This window comes from Pangasianodon hypophthalmus, chromosome 26 (assembly GCF_027358585.1).
Source record: "Pangasianodon hypophthalmus isolate fPanHyp1 chromosome 26, fPanHyp1.pri, whole genome shotgun sequence".
In the NCBI taxonomy this organism is placed as follows: domain Eukaryota; kingdom Metazoa; phylum Chordata; class Actinopteri; order Siluriformes; family Pangasiidae; genus Pangasianodon; species Pangasianodon hypophthalmus.
The window spans coordinates 11,512,746-11,539,918 of record NC_069735.1 but is presented as its reverse complement, the minus strand read 5'-3'; the positions used below and the strand labels follow the sequence as shown (position 1 = coordinate 11,539,918).

At 37.0% G+C, this 27,173-nt stretch overlaps 3 protein-coding genes across 3 annotated transcripts; 1 reads left to right on the top strand and 2 right to left on the bottom strand.

The window, feature by feature from the left end:
• The first annotated feature begins 715 nt into the window (after window positions 1-715).
• On the top strand, window positions 716-12,420 carry tspan34 (tetraspanin 34a). The gene is made up of 8 exons (XM_026932139.3): window positions 716-863; window positions 5,326-5,405; window positions 6,664-6,879; window positions 8,706-8,780; window positions 9,804-9,911; window positions 9,996-10,124; window positions 10,601-10,693; window positions 11,538-12,420. Exons 2-8 carry the CDS (start codon window positions 5,349-5,351, stop codon window positions 11,586-11,588), a joined length of 729 nt encoding a protein of 242 aa, XP_026787940.1. The 5' UTR covers window positions 716-863; window positions 5,326-5,348; the 3' UTR covers window positions 11,589-12,420.
• Window positions 12,421-12,457: 37 nt separating this feature from the next.
• LOC113537723 (serine/threonine-protein kinase pim-1) lies at window positions 12,458-17,136 on the bottom strand. The gene is made up of 7 exons (XM_026932351.3): window positions 16,765-17,136; window positions 16,491-16,585; window positions 15,236-15,286; window positions 14,330-14,708; window positions 14,055-14,231; window positions 13,675-13,769; window positions 12,458-13,501 (listed from the first exon to the last, which is right to left on the bottom strand). The coding sequence occupies exons 1-6, from the start codon at window positions 17,057-17,059 to the stop codon at window positions 13,681-13,683; spliced, it is 1,086 nt and encodes a 361-aa protein (XP_026788152.1). The 5' UTR covers window positions 17,060-17,136; the 3' UTR covers window positions 12,458-13,501; window positions 13,675-13,680.
• A 5,126-nt stretch (window positions 17,137-22,262) lies between these two features.
• LOC113537560 (serine/threonine-protein kinase pim-1-like) lies at window positions 22,263-24,656 on the bottom strand. Its single transcript, XM_026932102.3, has 6 exons — window positions 24,171-24,656; window positions 23,758-23,852; window positions 23,442-23,492; window positions 22,827-23,199; window positions 22,567-22,743; window positions 22,263-22,378 (listed from the first exon to the last, which is right to left on the bottom strand). Exons 1-6 carry the CDS (start codon window positions 24,625-24,627, stop codon window positions 22,290-22,292), a joined length of 1,242 nt encoding a protein of 413 aa, XP_026787903.3. The 5' UTR covers window positions 24,628-24,656; the 3' UTR covers window positions 22,263-22,289.
• Between the last annotated feature and the right edge of the window lie 2,517 nt (window positions 24,657-27,173).

The following is a 27,173-nucleotide window of genomic DNA, read 5'->3' as shown; positions in this document are numbered from 1 at the left end:
GTAGCGTTTACTTTAGATAAATCAACATACACACATTAGTTAACATTAGATAACATTGCCCATACCGATTGCTGTTTTGAAAATAAATACAACATAAACTCATGATCACTAATGTTAGCTGGCTAGTTTTTTTGATTTTGCTAACAAAACACACACTTTCATTAAGACGTCCATGTTTTTTTCATTTAGGTGTTCATGTTTCCTCATTTTGTATCTTGAAATGATCAAATTACGTAATTCCGGGATCAGGCTTCCCACTTTCTAATTAAGTCGAATATAGCAATAGTTTCACTAGAGGTGGTGAGCTTGGGGGATTCGGGAGGGGAAGGCTGGTCAATGTTTTCTTTGCAGGCTCCAAAAGATTACAAACTGCTCCTTTAATATCTGTACATATCACATTCACTCCATAGACAACATTCACTGCAAATGAAAGATGTAGACACAAATTTCTTTAACAAGTGATTGTTTATGATTCTGTTTCTTTATGATATAAATCCCACATACACTCTTGAAGATACAAACCTCCCTATAAATTCATGATTTGTGTGGAAAATGCTGTGGCATAATTACTCTCAAAAGACATTCTACTGTTACGGAAAAGCATGTAGGTTGTTTTCAGAATCAGTAAAACAGTTGGTCAGTTTTGATGACTCACCATCACCTGTTTTGTTGCTTTCTCACTGGTGTTAAGTGTGAACTTTGACCACATGAGTGTGTGTTGGGGGAAAAGAGAGGCGTATGGCTCATGCCCCTCCCTCTGGAGCCAGTGAGATAAAACAGCCATTTGATCCCAGTTCATCACGGGACATAACGCTCCACAAATAACGCTCCACACCTGGACCAGTGAACTCACCTGTGAACAGGTAAGAACTTCAGTCACCTCTACTTTTTGCATATATTTACATTAAACTGACACATTTAGCTGTAGCTTTTAAATGAGGCAGAATCCAGTATGAGCTGTCAGTGAAAGTAACAGAAATCCAAGCGCAAGATAATAAAACAGGAAGTGCTATAACTAAATTCATCTTATCTAATCATCATTCAAGTGTAGTATTAATAAAAATATTAATTTTACATTAATATTAATATATTAATTGAAAAATGGTTTTGAAAACTGCCACAAAAAACTGTTGGACATTTACAGGATTATATGTTTCTCTTTTCCTATACAGTCAAACAATATCCCAGTTTGGTCCCATTACCATCCAATCTACAATTTCCAATTATAACTTTTGGTTGCAATGGTTTTACTCTTTCACAATAATATTAGAGTTTTGCTGTTCTTTATTTGACCTTATTTGGATAGTATTGTCTTTTTTACTTAAATTTCTGTTTCCACTTAATGGTGACTTAGTGGTTAGCACGTTTGCCTCACACCTCCAGCGTTGGAGGTTCGATTTCTGCCTATGCCCTGTGTGCACGGAGTTTGCATGTTCTCCCTGTGCTTTGGAGGTTTCCTCCAGGTACTCTGGTTTCATCACCCAGTCCAAAGACATGCATTGTAGGCTGACTGGCATCACTAAATTGTCTGTAGTCTGTATGTGATTGTGGCCTGTGATGGGTTGGCACTCTGTCCAGGGTGTCCCCTGCCTTGTGCCCCGGGTCCCTGGGATAGGCTCCAGGCTCTCTGACAGAATATGGATGGATTTTTCCACTTAAACAAATATGTACAGGTGTAATAACAAAAGCCTAAATCAAGATTACATTAATCTCTTTCTCCATCGTTTCACATATAGTATACTCTTTTTCAGATGCTATATATTTCCATTCTTTCCTTCTTTAGCTTTCCTTCTTTAGCTTTCTTTCTTTCTTTCTTTCTCTCGCTCTCATATCTGTGTGATTCAGAAAGTCATTGTCTTTTAATTAGTGTAATAAGGAAGTTCCTGTAGCCTCTCTTTACACCCCATCTGTTATTATGCCATTTATTTTGAGACTTCAAGGTCATGAGTTAATGTCGTGAAATAGAAAGAGGAAATACACTTCATGCCACTTGAGCAGGAAAGTATAAATGTGCATTACTCTGTGTTATCAAAAGTGATGAAGATTAGTGTGGCCCACAGGGTTCTGTGAAAAAGCTAACAAGGTCAGACCAAGAGCAGGAATAAGTAAGTAAACAATTTCTAATGTATATCAGTGTTAATGTAGAGTATTCAGGAAACATTGCCACTACTGAAATTCATCAGCTAGCAGAAAATCTTTGAAAACATGCTTTTCAGTTATAAGACTGTTTTTCCCTTCTGTATGTTGCTCGGTAAAAGGACCGAGTTTCACTGATGGGAAAGTTAACAGCTGTTCGGGTGGTATATTAAAAAAATAAAATTTTTTTGGGATTTGGATTTGGTCCAGTCACATGGATGTAAATATGATGATGATTTTTAGGATTATTAATTTTTTTGTGTGATGTTGATCTACTGTCTAAAATATCAGTATAAAATTTGTATCATGGGTAAAAAATTCAGAGGTGCAAATATATACAAAGAAGCAGAAGTGGAATATTTTTTGAAATACACACATATATATATATATATATATATATATATATATATATATATATATATATATATATATATATATATACATACACACACACACACACACAAACACACACCCAGCAAAGTATTAATGTCAGGATGTCAAGATATCTACAATATCTCAGCAAGGCATACTGTGACATAATTTATCACAATTTTGTGATAATATTATGATGATATTATACATAATGATGAATATATATATATATATATATATATATATATATATATATATATATATATATATATATATATATATATATATATATATATATATAGATAGATAGATAGATAGATAGATGTGTTTTCAATGCTGTTTTTCTGAACAAATACACTTGAGAATTTTTCCTTCTCTCATAATAGGTAAAAGCAGCATTATGATTCAAACATCAAGAAACAAAAATGTCTTTTTAAATACTTCTTGTTGTGTTATAATCTGAGAAGTCCATCCATTGTATTGCATCATTCTCATATTCTTTAGCCCTGCATGTCGAATAAATAGCCGATTCATATTTGTTTGTCCTGACAGAAAGAGAAAAGCACCAATGTGTCTCCCAACATGACACACCTGTGGAGCGTGTCATTTAGTTTACAATCAGAAAGAACATACAATACTGTTAGTTGCTTTTGCCAGGAACTCTCCAATGCAGTTTTCCTCCTCTTAGCAAATAGTCTCAAAGTCCGAGTGGCTTTTATGATTTTACGGAATCTGTAGGAGACAGTCTCCTTTGGTCACAGCAATAAAAGCATAAACAGAAGCTCAAAAAACAAACAGGAAAACAGGAAACAAAGGAAATATCTATGTTAGATCATCAGGTTAACTGTCATCAGAAAGCAACTGAGATCAGAATAGGATTTAAATTAAAATTTTTAAACTTTTAAATTTATTTTAAATTTTTTTAATTTATTCCTCTCTTTTACCCCCAAGTCCTAAACCTCACCTTTATAGAGGCAGTTAAACTGATCTCAGATCAGTATAACAGCTCTGAGCAGTAGCTCTACTGATGTCACTGGTCTGGTCATGTGCTACTGAGCACATCTCAGTTATCAGCACTAGTGATAAGATAAGCGCACACAGTCAGGCTCATTATTCCAACAGTATTCGCTGACAGTCACACGATAAAATTAGCATTTTATAAAAGCAAAACTGCTATCATGTCACCTGCTGCTAGTTCTCAATGATTCATTATTGGTTTAATAAAAGGGGTGAATGTTAGAAATAATCACCTGTCACCTGCCACCTGCCAAAAGTCTAACTTCAGGGTTGTTTTTCCCCTCTAGTAACAGATAAAATACAAATGTGAACCACATGCACTTCTCACTGGAGATTTCCCATTAACAGTGTCAGCTAATTCACGCTGTTTTAGCTTAAAGAAATACTCAAGTGGTTTTTGTGCCTAGTTTCTGTGATTACCATGAACAAGAATATTGACACATTATAGAAAAGCGTTCTATGAAAACTCTAGAGACTGTTGAGCCTGAAAAATTCCAGAAGATCAGCAGTTTCTGAAATACTCAAACCAACCCATCTGGCAGCAAGAAAGTCACTGAAATCACATTTTTCTCCATTCTGATATTTGATATTAACATTACCTGAAGCTCTTGACGCGTATCTGCATGATTATATGCATTGCTCTGCCGCTGCCTGATTGACTGATTGAATAATTGCATGAATGTACAGGTGTACAGACGTTCCTGATAAAGTGGTCACTGTGTGTGTACACTGCCAGTCAAAGGTTTTGTTTTATACGTCTAATCTAATATCTAATCTAGGCATACAGCAATTTACAGTCTTACAGTAACCGCTTCACCAAACAAGTACACTCGCCTTTAATAAAACACTTATTTAGAGTCCATTACAATCTAAGAGTAGCTAATGAAGTCTTTAAACACAAAACTGGAGGTATTTACATTTACATTACATTTATTCATTTAGCAGATGCTTCTAAATTGCTTTATCCAAAGCGACTTACAAATGCGGAAGTACAAGCAAAGTGATATATCAAGCAGAGAACAATACAAATAGTGCTACCATATAATTGAGTGCTAGAGGAGCAAAGTGCACAGAGTAGAGGTGTAAGAGCCAGTGTAAGTGCAGAGTTTTTTTAATCCTTGTTTAATTTTTTTTCTTATTTAATTCCCAATCATGGGTAAACTGTAATAAAACTTGTGTCTAAAAACATTTGACTGGCAGCGTATATAGAAACAAAATGGTTTACTTTAACCACAGAAGTTTATGTAGCCTTTTATATCAGGCACTATTATATTCTCTTATAAGGCACTTATTATATTCTCTGCCTTTTCTCTGTGTGTTTGAGTTAACAAAACCTCTCTTTGTACTTCACACTGTTTGTCTTTTATTGTATCAACAACAAAAAAAGGTGTGATTAAAAGGAAGTGGGGCTCTAAATCTATACTGCACTGCTCTGAGAAACCACATCACAGTCAGGAAACAAGCATTAGACCTTCATAGTTTTCAGCCTTAGACTCCTTCCAGTGTGTTATAACCTCCAGAAGGCACGAAACAACAAAGGCAACTTGATAATAGATACTCAGAGTGTGTGCATGTGTGTGTGTGTATGTGAGAAAGAGCTTCACCTTGTCCATGTGTAAAGGACAATGTGAAGCTCTCTCTCTGACACACACACACACACACACATGCACACGGACTCTGAGTATCCATAATCAAGTGTGTGTGCATGTGTGTGTGTGTGTGTGTGTGTGTGAGAGAGAGAGAGAGAGAGAGAGAGCTTCACATTGTCCATTTGTAAAGGTGTTGATCCTATTTTTTTAGGACAAAACAGAAAAAACTTCAAGATGTGCTGCTCGTGGTTCCTGAAAACAATGATGTTCTTCTTCAATGGGGTCATCTTTGTAAGTCAGATGTTTTTAATTATTTTTAATTTTACAGAATGATATAGGAATGGTTTTGTCTGCCTACCTGCTTGAGGAAGCTCTAGGGAGGTTGGAATAAAACAGTATGCATCCTTACCAGAAAAAGAAAGTCCAAGCACATCTTAGTCGTATGTAAAATACATTAACGACATTTAAAGCACTGAATGATTTAGCTTGCTGATATCATGAAACGGTATAACCCACCCTAAACACATTGCTCACCTGAAGCAGGCATACTATTAGTCCTGAGGATCCTTGGCAGCTCATGCAGTGTTTCTAAAATCACTCCTAAACATTAGAAATGCTAACTGTTTAACTGTTTTTAAAGCCATATTTAAAAAAAATGCTTGTTTAACTTCTTAGTTTTGGGATTTATTTTATTAGATAAACTTTTCATGATTTGTAGTAATTCTTATAGCTCTGTAGTTAACTGATTAATGATTTACATTGGTTTAACATGTGTTATGATAAATACTTTGCTTTGACCTTGTATGTAAAGCACTTTGAAATATTGAACTGAAATGAAACCTGCTATATTAATAAAGATTAATATTATCTTGTATAATATAATAATATTATCTTATATAGCACCTTGGTCGTGATTAGACATCGTAAGGAAGTAGTGATTGGAACTTCAAGGAAGTAGTGATTGGAAAATCGCAGCAATAACTGACTTTGGATCATAGTCAGTCCATAGTCTTGGCTCACTGAGTGTGAATTAACAGCACAAGGCTTATCTCAGCTGTGTTTAATAATGCTTAATCTCTGCTTCGAAATATCAATCATCACACAGAAATTTGGCTCTTGATAGGCCCAAAGGGTTAGAGAGTTTTAGGACTTGGTACTGATGTGAGATCAGTTCCTTTTCAACACAAATGAAACAAATATCAGGAGAAACTGATTTTCTATCAGTGAGGAAATAGTTTCGTTTACTTAGTTTAGTTTAGTTTAGGTGTAGGTGTATATCATGCGTAAAGCAAAAAGGCATTAAACGAGGAAAACTGACCTAGTGATCTCATAATACATTATTTACTTTTAGTTTAATAGTTAACCATGGTAATATTTAACCATGAGCCACCTTGCTGATTCATGTAGTAAAAATTGGGAGTCACTTGCTGTATTGTTTACCTTGTTGTCTCAACATTTCCTGGTACATTAAGCAAATATATTAAAGCGCTAGAGGATATAAAGATAATGTAGAGTCTAGCTTGTAATTTTTTTCTCTTTTCATCCCCAGTTGGCAGGTGCCGCAATCCTGGGCGTAGGGATCTGGGTGACAGTAGACAGCAGCTCCCTGCTTGGTGTATTATCTAATATTGACGGTGCGCCCTCTGAGTTGGCTCAGCTGGCTAACGTGGGCTACCTGCTGATCGTCGTGGGGTCCATACTCGCCATCATGGGCTTCCTGGGCTGCTGTGGGGCCATAACTGAGAACAAGTGCATGCTTCTGATCGTGAGTGACATCTGATTATTTTTGAGGCCATAACTGCTACTTAAAGGAAGGAGTTCCATTGCTTTATGGTGGAGCAGTGTTATAGAAAATACTAAAATGTCTGATTGGCATATCAAGGCATTAATAAAAATCTGCCACAGAAAATTCTGAAATCAGAGATGTGTAAGTCTTAAAGAACTTTTAAATTAGAGATGCACTGATTAGATATATTTATCATTACTGGCCTGGATTGGTATTGGATCAGATTTCACAATATTTTCTGATTTTATAATACATGGCACAAACATGTCCAATGTTGATTAACATACTTTTATCTTTTAGGCAAAGTAGGTATGTTAGGATTTTCCTAACATGTCATTAGCTATATGATAATAATAATAATAATAATAATAATAATAATAATAGAAAACAGGGCAGCCTTCCACATCTCCTCAGTTTTATGATTAATAAAGTGTCCTGATGAGGTACAGGTGAGGCAAATGGTGCTAACAGAGGTCCACTGGGGCAAGATTCTCTCTGCCCCATGCTGAGTGGAGATATAATGGGCAAAGTTACGCTCAGCATTGCCAGATTGGGCTACACTGATCTTGTTTTATAGCAGATCATCAGAATTAGACAGCGTTTCTGTATTGACTTCCCAATAAAGCCCGAGGTGACTGGTAACTAGAGTAAGCAAGTAATTAACACATGCAGTAAATCCAAATCCTTTTTGCTCTTGTACATGGTCTTTCTTAGTTTCATCCAGAAAGGGTTAAAATACATAGTCTCACATGAACAAGTTCACAACACAGTCCACGAAACGGTCAAAAACTGTGTGTCTCTCCCATTCTCAATCACCTGACTTACTACCCACAGGTGCTTAATTTATCCCCTTGAGTCTGCTTCCACTCAGAGGCCAATAATAATATTGCCACAGGAATGGCTCCAACAGCTTCTATGATGTACAGAACCAGTTCTGTTGTAAAATATATTGCAAAGATTGGGAGAGGGAAAGAGGGATTATTGATTATTGAATATTTGTTTCAATAATCCTAAGCAAAGGCTAAGAAAATGACAAAAAACGTCTCCCTATACCAATACTCAAAGTATTTTTCAGGTCTTTTGTGTGGTTTTTGTAAATGGACTAGACATTTTGCTGAAACGTTTAAACCCTGGTTATATAACCATGAACACATTTGAATAAAGGTATGTCTAAAATTTCTGAAAATGAGCTGCTAGACTATATGCTGGATGATGCTTTTCTCTAAAAACATCTGGTGTAATGTTGGTATGCTTCACAATGCTATTAGTGCATTGCTCACACAATGTTCCCGGTTAGACAAAACTAGCATTCTGAAAATGTTTTTACAAATAAACATGCTGCAGCAACGTTGTAGGAATTTTTCTAAACATTGCGTTAAGTCTTTCGTAGTCTTCAGAAATCTCGACAGATGGAATATTCCCGGAACTAAGAGTGCAACTGTAATGTTCAGAAAATCTTCCGTTAACCACAAACTGTTAGCTGAATGGGAACAATGCCATGCCATTTTGCCACTGACAAAACATATCAAAACATATTCGATCTCAAATTGTGTGCCATCTGGGCTAGAGCTCTGATAGCATTAAAATGTAGGGAAAAAAGTGCATCCTGGACCTTTAGAGATCCTGCTTTTATTTGTTGTTAGCATTAGCATTTTTCCCTGACATACATCTTTAAGACTTCAGAGTATCTCTCAGCCACTTTCTCTTTGCTATAATTTTCAAAAATATGAAAGTAAAAAAGGCTTGTAATAACCTATGCTGTATTTCACTAATTCACATGCTGCTCCTTTTTCTTGTTATTTCAGTTCTTCATCATCGTGCTTATCATCTTCATTGCTGAGGTGGCTGGGGCCATTGTAGTTCTGGTGTTCAAGCCCTTGGTAAGTACAGCAACCTTAAAAGCGCAGTAATCAATTTTTTAATTCGATACTATAACAAATAACCCAGGACAATATGTAAAACATGCTAAAGAATAATGTTTACGCCATAGCCTTTGCACAAGTGTATTACGTAGCTGAGAAAACCTGTTGGAAAATTGTCTTAAGGTCTGGAAAGCTTGTTTGTGTTTGGATAGGCTTCATGTCGCCCATTTTACAACACCCCTTCACTCCACCCACATCTCAGTCTGAATTTTGCAAGCTCCCAGCGCAGCCAGATAATTCTTCTGTGACCAAAAATTCATGCTGTGCTTTGAAAAAACTTAAGGATAAGAAACACAGTAAACCAGAATAAACATTGCCAGTGCTTTTACATGATGGAAAATTTTATAACTAGTAAAAAGGATAATGCTTGATATAGAATTAGTGACATTGCTCCTGGACAGGTGCATAACACAATCTGTATAAGGCTCTGAATTGTCTGAATGGCTGGCTTTACATAATGAATCAAGTAGATATGTGGTAAAGCCAGCGTATGCACTTGTCACCACCCTAATAAATCAGCATGAGCCGAATTTTGCATGTTTATAGTGTTATAACTTGGCTTCCAAGCAGTTGAATGGCCATGTGCACTTGAAAGTGATGACAGTCGTGACAGTCTTTACTAATGCTAGCTCTATGCTAACTCTGCATGAACTACTGTAGATTCTGGGGCAGAGCTTTGTGTACATAGACAAAAAAGTGGGCAAGCTCAAGGAGTTAAAAAAAATCATTCAAATCTTATTCATCTCCACCTGTTTAACCATTAGACACCCTTGAATCTTGCCAAATTTTGAAAGCTTGCCTAGTGCCCCTTTAAAAAGCAAAGAAAAACACGACTGCCAATCCCACATCCTAACCATAACCATTTATAATTTGTTATCTGAGATTGCTCTTGAAAATATTTAATGACTGTTAACTGAGAGTGCTTTCTTCTGGCTTTAATTCATAAACATTAACCATTCTTAATATCTGTCTGTCTCACAGGCCAAGGATATTTTTGTCAGTCTGAATGAGAATTTTGTTAAGGCCATCAGGAAAGACTATGGAGACCAAAAAGACTTCACAGCCGTCCTGAATAACACTATGATACAGGTATATATAATATGGATCACTAGTTGGTCAAGTAAGGTTGAGGTTTATGTATACAACTGACACTAATATTCTGTGTCTTTTTAGCTGAAATGCTGTGGATTCAACAACTACACCGACTTCGATGGATCTCCTTTTGAATCGTCCACCAAGCTTTACCCAGAGCCTTGCTGCCCTGGCAGCAATAAGTGTGATTTGAGCACAGCAGAAAGCAAGGTATAGAACTATGTCTGATGTCAGTAAATAATTTCAGGTAGACAATTACAGCCCAACTCATCAAGAGTTTAATTAGCTGATGAGCCAAATCAGTTGATTTAGAACTGAGAAATAAAAAAAAGTCTCAGAGATCTCAATCACAAAGGTATAAAATTATAATTCTATTAATTTAAAAATCCATCCACATATCCATAAAAGACTAGTACACAAACCACTATACTGTATATGTGGCAAAATATGGATCATATAGCTTATATATCCTTTACTATACACTTTCACATTTATTTTTATAACTTAATAGAATTACATTGACCTTCATGTGCATTTCTTTTAACTTTTAACTGAGATTTATCTGGTCACAGGAGGCTTATATTTCTGCGTTCTAAATCAAATGACACACACACACACACACCACACACAAATAATGGTTTACATACCAAGCTCATCCACTGTCATTTTTTATTTTTTTTTCACAGAACGTGGAGGGTTGTTTCAACGCACTGGTTGAACTGATAGAAAATAACGCTGCTTTGCTAGGAGGCGTGGCCCTTGGCATCGCTGCTCTAGAGGTAACTGACCTATGACCTCAGATTAGTGCTTAGAGTAAAATTATATCATGATGCATTCATATTGGGAGCTCAGCTTCCCTAAAGGTTAACCTCTAAAATCACACTTGATTTATTCACCACTAATGGCTTCAAACAAAAACCTCTTAACTTTTAAAACAAATTGTACTCGTTTTTCCATTGCACACAGAAATGTATCAGTGGTGGCTGGCGTTTGTTAAAATAGGGGAAGCACAGGTGTATGTTACTGAAGTTAATATCTCTTTCATCTGTTGATCTGGCCTCATGTTTAATTCTCAGTTTCTTTCCTGTTCAAGTCCATCGCAACCTTGCGACAGCTTCCCGATCCAGCCATGAGAATGACTTCAATACATTCTTCTTTTGTCAAAGCCATTCTAAAAATACATATAATATAAACTAAGTATAAAACATTTTGGAAGACATTTTGCTAAAAAGTGTTAATTTCCCCAATGCATGGAGACTTTTGGGACATGCTGTAGTTGTTTAAAACTGTTATGCGTTATTGCAGTGAGATACTGGATATTTTGATTTGAAATATTCAATTCAAATCAATAAATATTAAATATTGAATTTCACCCAGAGTAATGAATAATATAGAGATGTTTTGAAAAAAAAAAAGAAGAAGAAGAAGAAATGTGGAGAGTCAATAAGGTTGCAACCTGAAGCTTGTGGCCAGAAAAGTGTACAAAAGATAACAGATGCTTTCATGTATCCCATGAGCGGGACAACTGAAGCCAATACTGTGGTGTATATATAAAAAGAGTCAAATTTTGTCTTTGTTAAAAATCCTTTTTGATTCTCACTTTTTTGTCTTTTTTTCCTCCAGATTGCTGCGATGGTTGTGTCCATGGTCCTGTACAATAACATTGGGAAATAATTACAAAAGCTAAAGTTCCACCAAGCACTGATTTATGTACTTCTTCTTAGTACTACTAACTTCACTGCAGGCTGACTGCTGTCTTACAGCTGCCTATTGATACAAATTCTCACAAGTCAACCCTTATGAAAAGTTACCAGTGTTTAAGGTCAGAGTTTGAAGGGGTTCATTAGTACGAAACGCAACTAACCTGCGTTAATTATAATCTGTGTGAATATTGCAAGAGATCGGATTGCATAGGCTAACTTCACCCAAGCTTGCTAATAAGACTACGCATGAATAAGCTCTACTTAGAAACAGTTAATATGATCTTTTTTATTTAATGTCTGTTGGTGCCTATTAGCGTTTATTTATTTGTAAATTTGTAAGATTCATGTTGGATGTCATATTAATCAGAGCATTGTCACCCACACTCACAGTTCCTAACACTCATATTGTTGGTTAGACTCTTGTCTAGTCCAGATTTGAATATTTGCTTCCTGTTTACTCAGTCATAAAAACAAAATACTATGTAACATTGGCCATGATGCATATGGTAAATGAATACTGTCTTGTAAAACCCTTAATGCCTTATCTAAAATTTGAAATTGTCTTGTTCTGTTGGCTCCATTTTGCTTCTGTTTTAACTGAAATGCGTAAAGGTTTCTGCTGATAGAACAAGACTAGAAACAGACAATAATATCATAATAAAAATATTATATTTCTAGTTGATATCATTTTTTCACTGTAAAGCAAGATGTCCTCTCTTATGTATGTATAGTTTTATGTTGTAATGAAATGTACTGAAATGTTTATTTGTGTAAATCTAAATAAAAGACTTATTCGTGTAGTATTATTGTGTCACATGATTATTTTGCCTGTTAGATTTAAAAGTGCAGTTTGTAATTTTTTACATGACTCTATATTTATACAAAAATGTAAATGTAAACCTGAATTGAAGAAACTAGTCATATCCACTGCAGGGTAATATTTCAAATCACACAAAGCTTTCAAAAGGTTTGAAATGATTTTACAAACTGCATTTGTAATATTGCAAATGTCTGTCTCTGCCGTCAAAAAAAAAAAATCACTTGAAGAAGGCCAGCACATCTGAAAATCAAGTTAGTATAGGTTTCATCTGAACTTATTTACTATAAGAAATCAGACATGGCCAATACACAGCAATGAAGTTTATTGTCTCAGGGATGAATTCATGGATGTTTTTTCATCCCTCCTAGACACCAGGGGCAGTGAAAATCAACCAGTTACCTTCTTCTGTGTGTGTGTAACTCTACCTACCACTGTTCAAGCCTGTTAATAAGTGCTGCGAGTGGTGGCTGAGTGGTGCCCTCGTGCCATACCGCACACTTACTCCCAAAATCAACTTTATGTAGCAGGACTCTGCAAACGCGCATACTGGGGCTGAACTCAGGTTCCCTCCACTCTTTCATCATCTCTCTGCTAGGTTGAGCTGTTCCTCAGAATTATCTACTTGAGTGTGATTGCCACACACCCTCTCTTTAGCCTTTATTCTCCCCCCAAACCCGCTTGAGTGGGTTCCCCCTCATTGCACCGTGCGCTGTTCGCTGCTGGGCCTGCTACGTTAACAGGATAACACCCATCCCTTTACCCTTCATTCTCCACACTGGGTCTGGTTCTCTCTCTGTGTTCGTGTGCACAGATGTTCTACTGTATCACATATGGCACGCAGTTGCAGTACCTTAGCGGTTCTACTGCTAGTAGTGGAACAAATACTCCAATCTGGTGTTGTCCCATTGTGAGGGAGCTGATCGACACAACTCTTCTGCCAGTTTATGCACGCAATCAAAACTTGCGCCACTTCATGGCTTTGTTGGAACGTTTCAGCACACACAGAAGGCATTGAGGAGATTCTCACCACCCCACGGCGACCCCAGGGTGCTTAGGTAAGGAGTCTGTAGAACAAAAAAAAGAGACAGATATTTTCAGTGAAACTTCATAAATATTAACTGATATTGCAATAACTATTAACTTAAATAATATTTTCATTTGTACTTGCATTTAATATTAGCATAGCAATCTGTTTTTGCAGAACTCTATCTATTGATCTATTGTGTTCAGCACTAACCTGGCCTCAGAACCAGTCATGTGTGAGGATCTGCTCCAGGGTCGGTCTTCTTTGAGGGTCCCGTTGCAGACACCACCTTATCAGACTCCAGCAGGCTGTGAGTGCAGTAATGTAATTGAAATATTAAAACTGAAAATTGATCACCATCTATATCTGTTCATATTCATATTTTCTGTTCATATTCATATTTTCTGTTGGTTAGTAATTTTTTACATAGTTATAATATAAATATAAGCAATAATAAGTAATTTAATATAATTATTGGTATATAAATATAAAAATAACATAAATAATTACAATTCTAGCTATCTTTTATTTTCATTCTAATTTGGCTATGGAAGCAGCTTTGTAATGCTGTATTTATTTCTGTATTTTCTCACCTTCAGACAGGTCATCAGTGAAATACAGGTCGCCATCAACAATCTCTTGTGCTCCAAAAAAAGGCTCTTCTCCATGTAACAAGCTGTACAGGAGTATTCCCAGACTCCAGACGGTAGCAGGTTCGGCATTGTACTCTTTTCCAACAATCCATTCAGGTGGGAAGTAACGTCGCGTGCCTGTATGAAAGACAGAGAAAGAGTATTGTCAGTAAGCTCACAAAAATGATCCACCACTGAATTTCCATCAAATCTACTCATCTCTGAGGTGCAGTTACCTGCATATTCCTTGTAGGGGGTGTCCTTAAGCAGCTCACCACAACCGAAATCGATCAGCTTCACTTCAAGAGTCTGAGGGTTCAGGAGAAGGTTTCCTTCCTTGATGTCTCGATGGAGCACACCCCGGTCACGGCAGTGACATGCAGCTCGAACTACCTGCTGCATGATGATTTGAGCCAGAGATTCAGGCACTTTCTTGCGTAGAAATCTACAGTACTTGTAGAGATCAATGCAGGGGTCGGGCCGCTCCAGGACCAAGATGAAGGATGTGGGTGTCTCGAACCATTCCAGCAGCTCTATCACATATGGACAGCGAGGCGTCTTGCACACAAGCTCCATTAGCGCCACCTCAACAGGGAGTCTGCGTGTGTCACCGGGCTAAAAACAGAGTGCACATGATTAGTATTGGATTGGACAGACACAAATGTGAAATCAAAATCATGCTGATCAAAATGCAAGTGAAAAAAAAAAATACAGACCATTCAGTGATGATTTGAATAAAACTGTAATAAACAAGACTGATCAATGCTTAAATGATAAGAAAAATCAATAATAATAAGAGCTAATATGCTTTTTAAGTCACATTCTATCACTGTTCTTTGTATTAAATAGGTTTTACTTCCACACGGCTCTCTGACCACCCTGTATGTGGTGGAATAATAAAAGCTAAAGGATGGAACATGATTTTGTCAAATCTGCGCTGTTTTTAAATGTATAAAAATACAATGGCTGATTATTACATGTATTTTAATACACTTGCCTTTTGATTAGCTCCATTTTTACTTTACATGCACTTCTAGCAAATCTATGTTCATCATTTTTGTCACTTTCACCCTTCATATATTTTGGCTTAGAAATAATTTTTTTCATCCAGAAAATCACAAAAGTAAAGTAAATTCATTTACAAGAGTGATAAATGGTTCATTTCCTCCTTTGAGCACAAATTTCAGGGCCACCTGCAACACAGAAATAGATAATTAGCTCCATTGCTACTATTCAGCCTCAGTACAGTTTTCATGTGTAGCTAGCTGACGAGCTAACCAGCTTCTGCTTATACAAACTCATACATAAAATTAGGACTTGATTTAGTACTCAGAAATTAAGCCAGAAACCATGAAATTGCCTTTTTTTAGATGTAGATGTTGTATTGTTTCTTTATTTCTACAAGACTATGACTGTACACAGCTAAAATGCTAAGCTACTTGACTGAGGAACTGATTTAGCCTAATGTGCTTGGTGTTCAGTCATTACCACTGGAAGGCCTAGCCTAATAAACATCGCCACCTAATGGATTTATTCCAAACTAGAATAGTTGACATGTTTAATATTCAAAAATCCACCCTGAATGACCTGCATATTAATCTTTATAGTTAATCATTAACATCTTCAATGGCGCCCAAGATTTATTTTGGGTGAAGTTCCAAATATCAAGCTGAAAAAATGGTGAGCGAGAAAAGAAACTCTTGCTCTTTTCTTTTTAGGAGCTAACAAACGAAACCTGACTGTCATCCCTTACGTTTGACAGTGTTGAATTTTTGTATTGCATTAAACACCATTGTAACTGTGCTAGCAATGTCTCCCTGTGACGTCAGAGCAGCAGACAACCACTACCTTCTCACAGCAATAATGAAAATACTGCACCAACCAACAAACTAGCACCAAAACCGCTAATCACCTCACAAATATTTCAGTCTAAACATAATTTAAGGTGTTTCAGGCTGGAGTTTTCCATCCATCCATCCACTTTCTGTACCACTAATCGTGCTAATCCATAGGGCACAATCACACACCCACACTCTATGGACATTTTGGAAATGCCAATCAGCCTACAGCCTACACATATCTTTGGACTGGTGGAGGAAACCCCTGAAGCACAGGGAGAACATGCATACTCCAGCCCCGGAGGTGCGGGGCAACAGTGCTAACCCCTTACCCACCATGCCCCCTAGAGTTTTCCTTTAAGAATAAATTAGGATTTTAATTGTTATTATATTTAATGTAGATTTTTTGTTGTCCAGATTTATTTTATGTTTACAATAAGGGATTTGAAGATAATGGCCTCCATGATTGTATCTTTGGTATCTCAGCAATATGTAATGATCTACAAGTCTTGTATTGTGTTCAGCAGTGCCAGCTAACTGTACATGTGCTTATATTCACCTTTTTCCCATCCGACTTCCGGACACCTGCGTAGACGTAACCGTAGGCTCCTCTACCCAGCAGCTCTTTCATAATGTAGCGTCCACGAAACTTTGCTGTTAAAATAAGTAAACAAATAAATAAATAAGTGGGTTACTTTTTGCACACAATGTAACATATATTTTCTCAGCATAGCTCAGAAATTTATCAGTGATCCAGCTCTGTGATATTTCCACAGGCAACAGCTATTATGAGTCCAAAATGTTAGTAATATGAGGTGTGACTTTGGACAGACCGATTCGAAAAGCGTTGATTCTTCTAACAGGCTGTGTTCCCTTCTCTTCTGTTTCTGTTCTCCTCCTTTTTTCTGCTGTCTCCTCCGGCTGGAGCTCAGGTTCTTCGTGAAGAACATCCATCCTTTTTCTTTTCAGAGGATTCTCCTTGCATTGTCTTCTAGCAAAGGAGCAGGATGCCTTTGACTCATTCGTAGTCTTTTCTCTGTTCACATCATTCTCTTCTGTCTCTGTTCTCCTCCTTTTTTCCGGTGTCTCCTCAGGTTGGGGCTCAGGTCCTTCATAAGGAACATCCATCCTTTTTCTTTTTAGAGAATTCTCCTTGCTTTGTCTTCTAGTGAAGGAGCAGGATGCTTCTACACAGGTCTCAGTTAAGAGTGGGTCTGCTGAAGAAAATATTTTATAAATTACTAGGGCTGGCTGATGATAATACACAGTCATTTTTTTTAAATCATGATACACTTTTCTGACAGTACTACAGATAATAACATTTACATTTATAACACTATATTGTTACTCACTGGAAAAAAGCATTAAACCTGAAAATATATTTTTTGTACTAAATGTTTCTTCCTGCTGATCCATGATAATTATTTTACTTTTATATTTGGAATTTAAATTCAAATATTTGTTAGCAAATCTAAATATCCTGATACATATCATGTATCATGACAATGTCTTCTACTACAGTGGTATGATATTTTCGCCATGTCACCTTCCCTATTATAGTCCTACTGTATACTAGGTCTACATATTACTATTTTATAAGGTACTATATTATATTAGGGTAAACAAACAAACAAACAAACAAATAGGTGTAACCTTGCTTAAAAAAGAAATCAATCACAGAATTTAAAGACAAAAAAAACCCTAAATAAATCAGACTTCCACCATTCTGAGATGGAAACTTTGGAGGTAATATCACCTAAACCAAGGAGTGAGACAAGGTGTGAATATTTCTATTTCTATATATTTATGTAAATAAATTAATGATGTATATCGCAGACTAAATGATAAGTGAAACAGTTTCTTCCTAGAGTTATTATATAAACTATTTTTTAAGCTACTACTCTCTCAGAAGGTGATGAGGACATGTCCCCAGCATCCTCAGTGTTACACCTGTACTATAAATCTACATTTAATAAGAAAATGCCTTATCTGAATCAGGAGTAGTCCGGAAGCGCCACTGCAAAGTTCATTTAACACAACCTCAGCTAATTAATTAGCTAATTATCAACTCTTTCCTGAGCACAGAGCAGAACACTCAACTCTCACCCCTCACTCCTAATCTTTAATAGTGAACATTTACATTAATAATTAATGTTTTCTTCACATAACAAGAGATTCTGTAAAAAGTGAGTTAACTTACCGTTTGCTGGATGATTGCAATCTATCACTTTTTTAGTTTTAAAAGAAGTTAACTTCGTAAAGAAACGGAAAACTTTCTTGATAGCCTCCATCGTTTAGTCAGCAGGAAGTAACGAGATGCGAGTTTGTCCAAGATGCACAGGTCTCTGAGTCGCACCGCTCTGTGACGTCACAATGCTCGTTCCGTGAGCAGCCTCTCAGTCTCCCACTGAGCAGCGTGTGTGTGCGTCACAATCAATCAATCAATCAACCAATCAATCAATCAATCAATCAATAATAATAATTATTATTATTACTATTGTTATTATTATTATTATTATTATTATTCATAAATAAATAAACAATTTAAAAATATTATTATTAATATATTATTATTATTGCATGTCAGGTAAAGGACCAGGGGAGATGGCAGTCATTACCTCAGCAGTCAATGCACAGTTGTACAGTGAAATTTTGGACATTTTCTCATTCCATCCATAGAAAATAGGTTTGGTGGTGATGAAATAATTTTTCAGGATGACAATGCATCTTGCCACAAAGCAGACAGTTTTAAAGCTTTTTTTTCAGGAAAGGCATATCAACTCAATGACATGGCCAGCAAACAGTCCGGATCTCAATCCAATTGAAAATTTATGGTGGAAAGTAAAAAAACTGGTCCATGTTAAGGCTCCACCCTGCAAAGCTGATCTGTAAACTGCTATTCGAGAAAGTTGGAACCAGATTGATGGGGAATATTGTTTTTCATTAGTGAAGTCTATGCCTCAAAGAATAAAAGCCAGAGGAGGAGCAACAAAGTATTAATTGTGTTTTTTTTGTTGATGATTCCATAATTTTTTCCTCTACTTGATTTGGAAAAAGACATGCCATTAATAAAAAAAATGTCCTTGAATTTTTTTTATGTATATTTCACAAATGAGAATGTTAAGCTATTGAACAAAACCTTTTTTGTGTCATATCTGTGATTTGTTTGTTTGCTATAAAGTAAAAAAGCTGGGTGAACATCCTCTAAGTGTGGTGATTCCATAATTTTTGCCAGGGGTTGTAGATAGATAGATAGATAGATAGATAGACAGACAGACAGATAGACAGACAGACAGGCAGACAGACAGATAGATAGATAGATAGATAGATAGATAGATAGATAGATCACTTTATTTATCCCAGAGGGAAATGCACCTATTACAGCAGCAGTATATGTTACATTATATTGTTATGTTATTTCTTATTTATTATAAGTTGAATATTTTATTCCACAGCACTACTCAGAATTCTTCACTACACTGATGTTCATCCTGTGATCACTGAAATCCCCCCCAAAAAAGGCAAAAGCATTTCCTGGCTTTGGAAATGAACCTTGTGCTTCAAAGGTCTGATGAATGAATGACAAATGAATGATTGAACAACGTAATATTTTTATTATAATATTTAGGCTATCATAGGAAAGAGTTTATTATTAGTTTGTGGAAGTGTGTGATCATGTTGGCCGATCAAAACTTGACTTTTGGGGGAAATTTATTGTGTCTCCTATAGCTAAACTAAATTCTAAAGCCTTCCTATATTTTGAAATGTAAATTTATTTTTGTTTCAAATTTAAGTATTTTTATCAGTATTTTTTATTTAACTAATAAGATACTGATAAAAAAATACTGCTTTTTCCACCATAGTAGTGACCAGGGGAATTTCTAGTGAGTTTTTCTTCAATCTCTCTCTCTCTCTCTCTCTCTCTCTCTCTCTCTCTCTCTCTCACACACACACACACACACACACACACACACACACACACACAGACACACAGACACACACACACACACACACTTTTATTAAATTCTTAATATATGCTCCATTATAGGTTTGTTAATTCTCTCCAGGTTTGGTGATGAAGAAGAGATCATTTGTAGACAATAAATGCTTCTAAAAAACACAGCTGTTTGTTGAATAATGTTAAAAAATCTGAACTATACAATATTAAAGCATATTAATCTCAGTGTTTATTGCTTCATCAAATCTGACATTCGTAGGAACCCAAAAGCAGCAAATTATCCAAACTGCCAGTAATTTGTGCCTTTTGGACCTCAAAACTTTCAGAAAATGAAACACATGTGCATAACTGCTTTTAATTTAAACATACACTCACTGTCCACTTTATTAGGAACACCAGAACACCTGTACATTCATGCAGTTCTCTAATCAGTCCATCATGTGACAGCAGTGCAGTGCTAAAAATCATGCTGATACAGGTCAAGAGCTTCGGTTAATGTTCACATCAAACATCAGAATCCAGAAAAAGTGTGAAATCTAGAGACAGTTGTATGTGAGCAGTAGTTTCTGAAATACTCAAACCAACCCATCTGGTACCAACAACCATGCCTCAGTTAAAGTCACAGAAATCACACTTTTCTTCATTCTGATGTCTGATGTGAAAATTAACTGAATCTCTTGACCTGAATCTGCATGACTTTTGGCATTGTGCTTCTGCCACATGATTGGCAACGCAGACATTATTTAAGGACTAATGTGTCCCTTTTCTTCTTTTAAATGTTTTTGACTATTATCTTAAAACAGCAGAATTTGTATTGTATGAATTGTGTATCACACCAGCACATCATTCACATTTCATATCTTCATATCTATTTGGATAAAATGCATGTGAGTAGTATTTAGATTATTTTTTTAATGGACATAAAATTGGCTCTCCTTTTATGCAATGTACAGGCTTCTTTAAATTAAAGACAGAAAACGTGTGTGTAACAGGGTGGACACAGCCATAACAGAGTGGACATAACAGGATGGACAAATAATAGATAATCAATGATGTGGTTTTCCTCATTACATAAAATACAAACACTATGTAAAAAAGGTTAACAACAACAATTAACAGCTTACAACATGAAAAACTTCTAAACAACATGAAATTAAATGACATCATATGATAATCAAACCTTGTATTTATCAGGTTGGAACGACTGCTTACTCTCTGCATTAGGCATCTGGTCGTCAGTATTCCAACTTATATGGATTATATATATATATATATATATATATATATATATATATATATATATATATATATATAGTCAAATCCACTGCAGATCCAACCTTCAAAAGTTTTGAAATGCTTTAGCAAAATGCGTTTTTTTTTTAAATTGCCAAGGTCTATATCTTTGATGTCCAAAAAAAAAAAGTCCTGTATGGATCACTTGAAGAATGCCAGCACATCTGAAAATCAAGTTCATCTGAAAGATAAGAAATCAGACATGGCCAATAAACTGCAATCAAGCTTTACTGTCTCAGGGATTGCTACATGGATGTTTCTTCATCCCTCCTGGACACCAGGGGCAGTGTAAATCAATCAGTTACCTTCTTCTGTGGTGGCTGAGTGGTGCTCTCTTGCCATACTTCACACTTACTCGTTAAACTTACTTTATGTAGCAGGACTCTGCAAACGCGCATACTGGGGCTATACTCGAGTTCCCTCCACTCTTCCATTGTCTCTCCACTGGGTCAAGTTCTTCCTCAGTGTTATCTACTCGAGTGTGATTGCCACACACCCTCTCTTTAGCCTTTATTCTCCCCCCAAGTGGTTGAGTGGGTTCCCCCTCGCTGCACCGTGCGCTGTTCGCTCCTGAGCCTGATACATTAGCAGGATAACAACCATCCCTTTACCCTTCATTCTCCACACTGGGTCTGGTTCTCTCTCTGTGTTCGTGTGCTAAGATGTTCTAAAGAACATCATCGTATATGGCCTGCAGTGGCAGAACCTTAGCGGTTGTACGGCTAGTACTGGAACAAACACTCCAATCTGCTGTTGTCGTTCCCACTGTGGACGCACACACACACACACACACACACACAAAGGTACTGAGGAGATTCTCGCTGCCCCTGGTGACCCCCAGGTGCTTTTTCTTCTTTCCTTTTTTTCTTCTGTAGGGAGTCTGTAGAACAAAAATGAGAGAGATATCTTCAGATAAATAACATAAAAATTAACTTTTACTGCATTAAATATTAACATATTTTTCTTCAATTACTTGCATTTAATATTGTTTGCATAGCAATCTGTTATTGCAGAACTCAGTACTGATGTAGTACTGGACATCATTATTTTACACTCATTCAGCTCACTTTATTTAGGTCTATTCTGTTGTTTCTCACTAACTTGGCCTCAGAACCAGTCATGTGCGAGGATCTGCTCGAGGGTTGGTCGTCTTTTAGGGTCTCGTTGCAGGCACCACCTTATCAGACTGCAGCAAGCTGTGTGTGCAGTAATGTAATTGATTAAAACTGAAATTTGGTAACCTTCAGAAACTTTTCTTCATATTTATATTTTCTGTCAGTTACGAATTTTTAAAAAATATATATTGCTAATAATAGCTATTTTGCTATGAAATATTTCCAGCTTTGTGTATAGGTTTGAATGTAAAGCTTCTGTATTTTCTCACCTTCAGACAGATCATCAGGGAAGTTCAGGCGGCCATCAACAATCTCTTGTGCTCCAAAAAAAGGCTCTTCTCCACATAACAGGTTGTACAGGAGTATTCCCAGACCCCAGACAGTAGCAGGTTCCGCCTCGTACTCTTTTTCAACAATCCATTCAGGTGGGTGGAAAGTCCGAGTGCCTGAATGAAAGACAGAGAAAGAGTATCTTCATTAAGATCACAAAAATGATCCACCACCAAATTCTCATCAAATCTACTCATACCTGCATATTCAGTGTAGGGGGTGTCCTTAAGTAGATCACCACAGCCGAAATCGATCAGCTTCACTTCAAGGGTCTGAGGGTTCAGGAGAATGTTTTCTTCCTTGATGTCTCGATGGAGCACACCCCGGTCACGGCAGTGACATGCAGCGTGAATTACTTGCTGCATGATGATTTGAGCCAGAGATTCAGACATGTTCACATCTTCACAGTACTTGTAGAGATCAACACAAGGGTCGGGCCGCTCCAGGACCAAGATGAAGGCTTGGGGCGTCTCGGACCATTCCAGCAGCTCTATCACATATGGACAGCGAGGCGGCTTGCACACAAGCTCCATTAGCGCCACTTCAACAGGGAGTCTGCGTGTGTCACCGGGCTAAAAACAGAGTGCACATGATTAGTATTGGATTGGACAGAAATGCATGTTAAAGTCAAAATCAAGCTGATCAAAATGCAAGTGAAATAAATAAAATAAAAGTCATAACAGCCATCCAGTGAGGATTTGAAGAATAAAACGGTGAATAATGAGTTTTGCCACTTTCACCCTTCATATGTCTTGGTCTACAAATTGATTTTCAAAATCAAGCAAAATCACAAACGTAATGAAAGCTCACGTACAAGTGTGATGTATGGGTCATCTTCATACTTGAGCATGAATTTCAGGGCCACCTGCAACACAGAAATAGATAATTAGCTTCATTGCTCTCATCTAACTTTAGTAAAGTTTCCAAGTGTAACTCACTAATGAGCTAGCCAACTTCTGCCTATATAAACTCATATATACAAGTAGAACTTGATTTATTACTCAGGAATTAATTTAGAATACATGTAATAGGCTTTTTGTATCATTTGGTATCTCAGTAATATGTAATGATCTACAAATCTTGTATAGTGTTCAGCAGTGCCAGTTAACTGTATATGTGCTGATATTCACCTTTTTCCCATCTGATTTCCGAACACCTGCGTAGACGGAACCGAAGCCTCCTTTTCCCAGCAGCGATCCCAAAATGTAGCGACTAAAAAGGTTTTCTGATGAACAAAAGAACAAACAAACAGTGTAGCTCATTTTCAGATATCCAGCTCTGTGATACTTCCTCAGGTATCAGCTATTATGAGTCCAGAATGTTATATGAAAAGTCTGATCTTGGACAGGGTGTGTTCCTGTTTTCTGTCTCACACCTCTGTTTTCTGTCTTCAGATTGTTCTCTTCTGTCTCTGTTCTCCTCCTCTTTTCCGCCATCTCCTCTGGCTGGGGCTCAGGTCCTTCATGAGAAACATCCATCCTTTGTCTTTTCAGATGATTCTCCTTGCTTTCTCTTCTAATGACGGAGCAGGATGCCTCTACACTGGTCTCAGTTTTTTCAGTCTTCACATCCTTCTCTTCTATCTCTGTTCTCCTCCTCTTTTCCGCCATCTCCTCTGGCTGGGGCTCAGGTCCTTCATGAGAAACATCCATCCTTTTTCTTTTCAGAGGATTCTCCTTGCTTTCTCTTCTAATGACGGAGCAGGATGCCTCCACACTGGTCTCAGTTTTTTCAGTCTTCACATCCTTCTCTTCTATCTCTGTTCTCCTCCTTTTTCCTGGTGTCTCCTCTGGCTGGGGCTCAGGTCCTTCATGAGAAACATCCATCCTTTTTCTTTTCAGAGGAATCTCCTTGCTTTCTCTTCTAATGATGGAGGAGGATGCCTCTACACTGGTCTCAGTCTTTTCAGTCTTCACATCCCTCTCTTCTATCTCTGTTCTCCTCCTTTTTCTTGGTGTCTCCTCTGACTGGGGCTCAGGTCCTTCATGAGAAACATCCATCCTTTTTCTTTTTAGAGGAATCTCCTTGCTTTCTCTTCTAATGATGGAGCAGGATGCCTCTACACTGGTCTCAGTCTTTTCAGTCTTCACATCCTTCTCTTCTATCTCTGTTCTCCTCCTTTTTCCTGGTGTCTCCTTGGACTGGGGCTCAGGTCCTTCATGAGAAACATCCATCCTTTTTCTTTTTAGAGGGTTCTCTTTGCTTTTGCTTCTAATGACGGAGCAGGATGCCTCCACACTGGTCTCAGTCTTTTCAGTCTTCACATCCTTCCATTCCGTCTCTCTTCTCCTCCTTTTAACCAGCTTCTCCTTGGGCTGGAGCTCAGGTTCTTCATGAACAAGATCCATCTTTTTTCTCTTCAGAGGATTCTCCTTGCGTTCGCTTCTAGTGACGGAGCAGGATGCCTTCTCACAGGTCTCAATCTTTTCAGTCTTCACATCCTTCCCTTCCATCTCTCTTCTCCTCCTTTTAACCAATTTCTCCTTGGGCTGGAGCTCAGGTTCTTCATTAACAAGATCCATCATTTTTCTCTTCAGTGGATTCTCCTTAGTTTCTCTTCTAGCAAAGTGTAGGCCTGCTTAAGAAAATATTTGATAAATTACTAGGGCTGGCAGATATGACAATATGTAGTAATTTTTTATCATCAGGGTATACACTTTTATTGATATGATATGATAATATCACCTAAACCGAGGAGTGAGACTTAAGGAGTGAGAAATTAGCCTCAATTTCTATTGACATATTTATACATAAATTCAGGATGACAGTATCATGGCTTAAGTGCTATTTCTAACGATATTTAATGATATTTCTTTAAGCTATTTTATAAGCTATTTTAATGTACTACACTCTCAGAAGGAGATGAGGACATGGCCACAGGGTGAACATTTCTATTCATAATTCATGTTTTATTTTCACATAGTAGATTCTGTGAAACTTGAGTTAACTTACCGCTTGCTGGACAATTGCAGTCCATCACTTTTCTAGTTGTAGCAGAAGTCAAATAAGACGTGAAATAGGTTTGTAAAAGAAGCGTTGTTCACTGTTTTCTTTTGCCTGGAACTGATGAGATGCGAGTTTTCTCTCACTGTAGATCCGCTCCAGAGCAGCACGGGTCTGTGACGTCATGATGCTCTGTTGCATAAATATTAGAACGATATTGCAGAAGAATCGTCCTTAAGTTCCCAAACAGCGTCTCACCTCATCTTCCTTCACCTCACTGCACGGGGTTTAAGCTTTATTTATTTATTTATTTATTTATTTTTTCCAAAATTCAAGGTTTATTTGTCACAGGTACAAATAAGATGCAGTTACTCCAAATCACTGTGCATATCAAGAACAATAAAGACACTATACAGACAATAGAACAATACTTATCTTATCTTATGTATAGGAAGAGTGCAGACAAACCAATACACTCACCGTCCACTTTATTAGGAACACCTGTACACCTGCACATCTAATCAGCCAATCATGTGGCAGCAGTGCAATGCATGAACTCATGCAGATACAGGTCAAGAGCTCCAGTTAATGTTCACATCAAACATCAGAATGGGCTGGTTTGAGGATTTCAGAAACTGCTGATCTCCTGGGAATTTCACACAAAGTAGTCACTAGAGAACTAGTAGTCACTAGAGAATAGTGCAAAATCCAAAAAGCATCCTGTGAGCGGAGGGTCTGCAGGATGAAACCCCTTGTTGATGAGAGAGATCAGAGGAGAATGACCAGACTGGTCTGAGCTGACAGGAAGTCTATAGTCACTCAAATAAGCACTCTTTATAACCGAAGTGAGGAGAAAAGCATCTCAGAACACACAGCACATCAAACCGCAGAAGACCACATCAGGCTCCACTCCTCTCAGCCAAGAGCAAGAATCTTAGTCTATCATGGGCAGTCGAACTGGACAGTTTAAGACTGGAAAAAGACCAGGTGTTTTTTTGTTTTTTTTTTTCCTAATCTTCAACTGTCCAGTTTGGGTGAGCCAGTGCCCATGATAAACTCAGATTCCTGTTCTTGGCCGACAGGAGTGGAACGTAAATGTAGTCTTCTGCTGTTATAGCCCATCCACCTCAAAGTTTGATGTTTTGTGCATGCTGAGATGCTTTTCTGCTCATCAGGGTTGTAAACAGTGATAATTTGAGTTACTGTATCCTCAAAACTATCTGGAATCCGGCCATCTTCCTCTGACCTCTCTTATCTATAAGCTCTAGAGACTGCTGCTGCCATGACTGGCTGAATAGATATATATATATATATATATATATATATATATATATATATATATATATATATATATATATATAATTATAAGTTTATATAATATATATATACACACACACAAACACACACACACATGCACATATGTATGTATGTATGCATGTATGTATATATATATATATATATGAAAAAAATGAAAAGATGTTTAAATAAAAATATGCAAAGTCCCTTTATATTTGAGCTCACATAAAACTTACTGAACGCGTTGTTCTTTTCATATACAACCTTCTGATAATTTTTATAAGGGTGCCAATAATTTTGAAGGCAC

Coding starts and splice junctions, on each gene's coding strand:
- tspan34 (XM_026932139.3), top strand. CDS start 5,349: ATGTGCTGCTCGTGGTTCCTGAAAACAATGATGTTCTTCTTCAATGGG. Junction 6,880..8,705: donor ACAAGTGCATGCTTCTGATC/GTGAGTGACATC, acceptor TTGTTATTTCAG/TTCTTCATCATCGTGCTTAT. Junction 8,781..9,803: donor TTCTGGTGTTCAAGCCCTTG/GTAAGTACAGCA, acceptor TCTGTCTCACAG/GCCAAGGATATTTTTGTCAG.
- LOC113537723 (XM_026932351.3), bottom strand. CDS start 17,059: ATGGATGTTCCTTATGAAGGACCTGAGCCCCAACCTGAGGAGACACCG. Junction 16,586..16,764: donor AATCAACGCTTTTCGAATCG/GTCTGTCCAAAG, acceptor TTATTTTAACAG/CAAAGTTTCGTGGACGCTAC. Junction 15,287..16,490: donor GGAAGTCGGATGGGAAAAAG/GTGAATATAAGC, acceptor TCTGTGTTGCAG/GTGGCCCTGAAATTTGTGCT.
- LOC113537560 (XM_026932102.3), bottom strand. CDS start 24,627: ATGGATGTTTCTCATGAAGGACCTGAGCCCCAGTCAGAGGAGACACCA. Junction 23,853..24,170: donor GACTGAAAAAACTGAGACCA/GTGTAGAGGCAT, acceptor TTTGTTCATCAG/AAAACCTTTTTAGTCGCTAC. Junction 23,200..23,441: donor ATGACCCATACATCACACTT/GTACGTGAGCTT, acceptor CTCTGTTTTTAG/CCCGGTGACACACGCAGACT.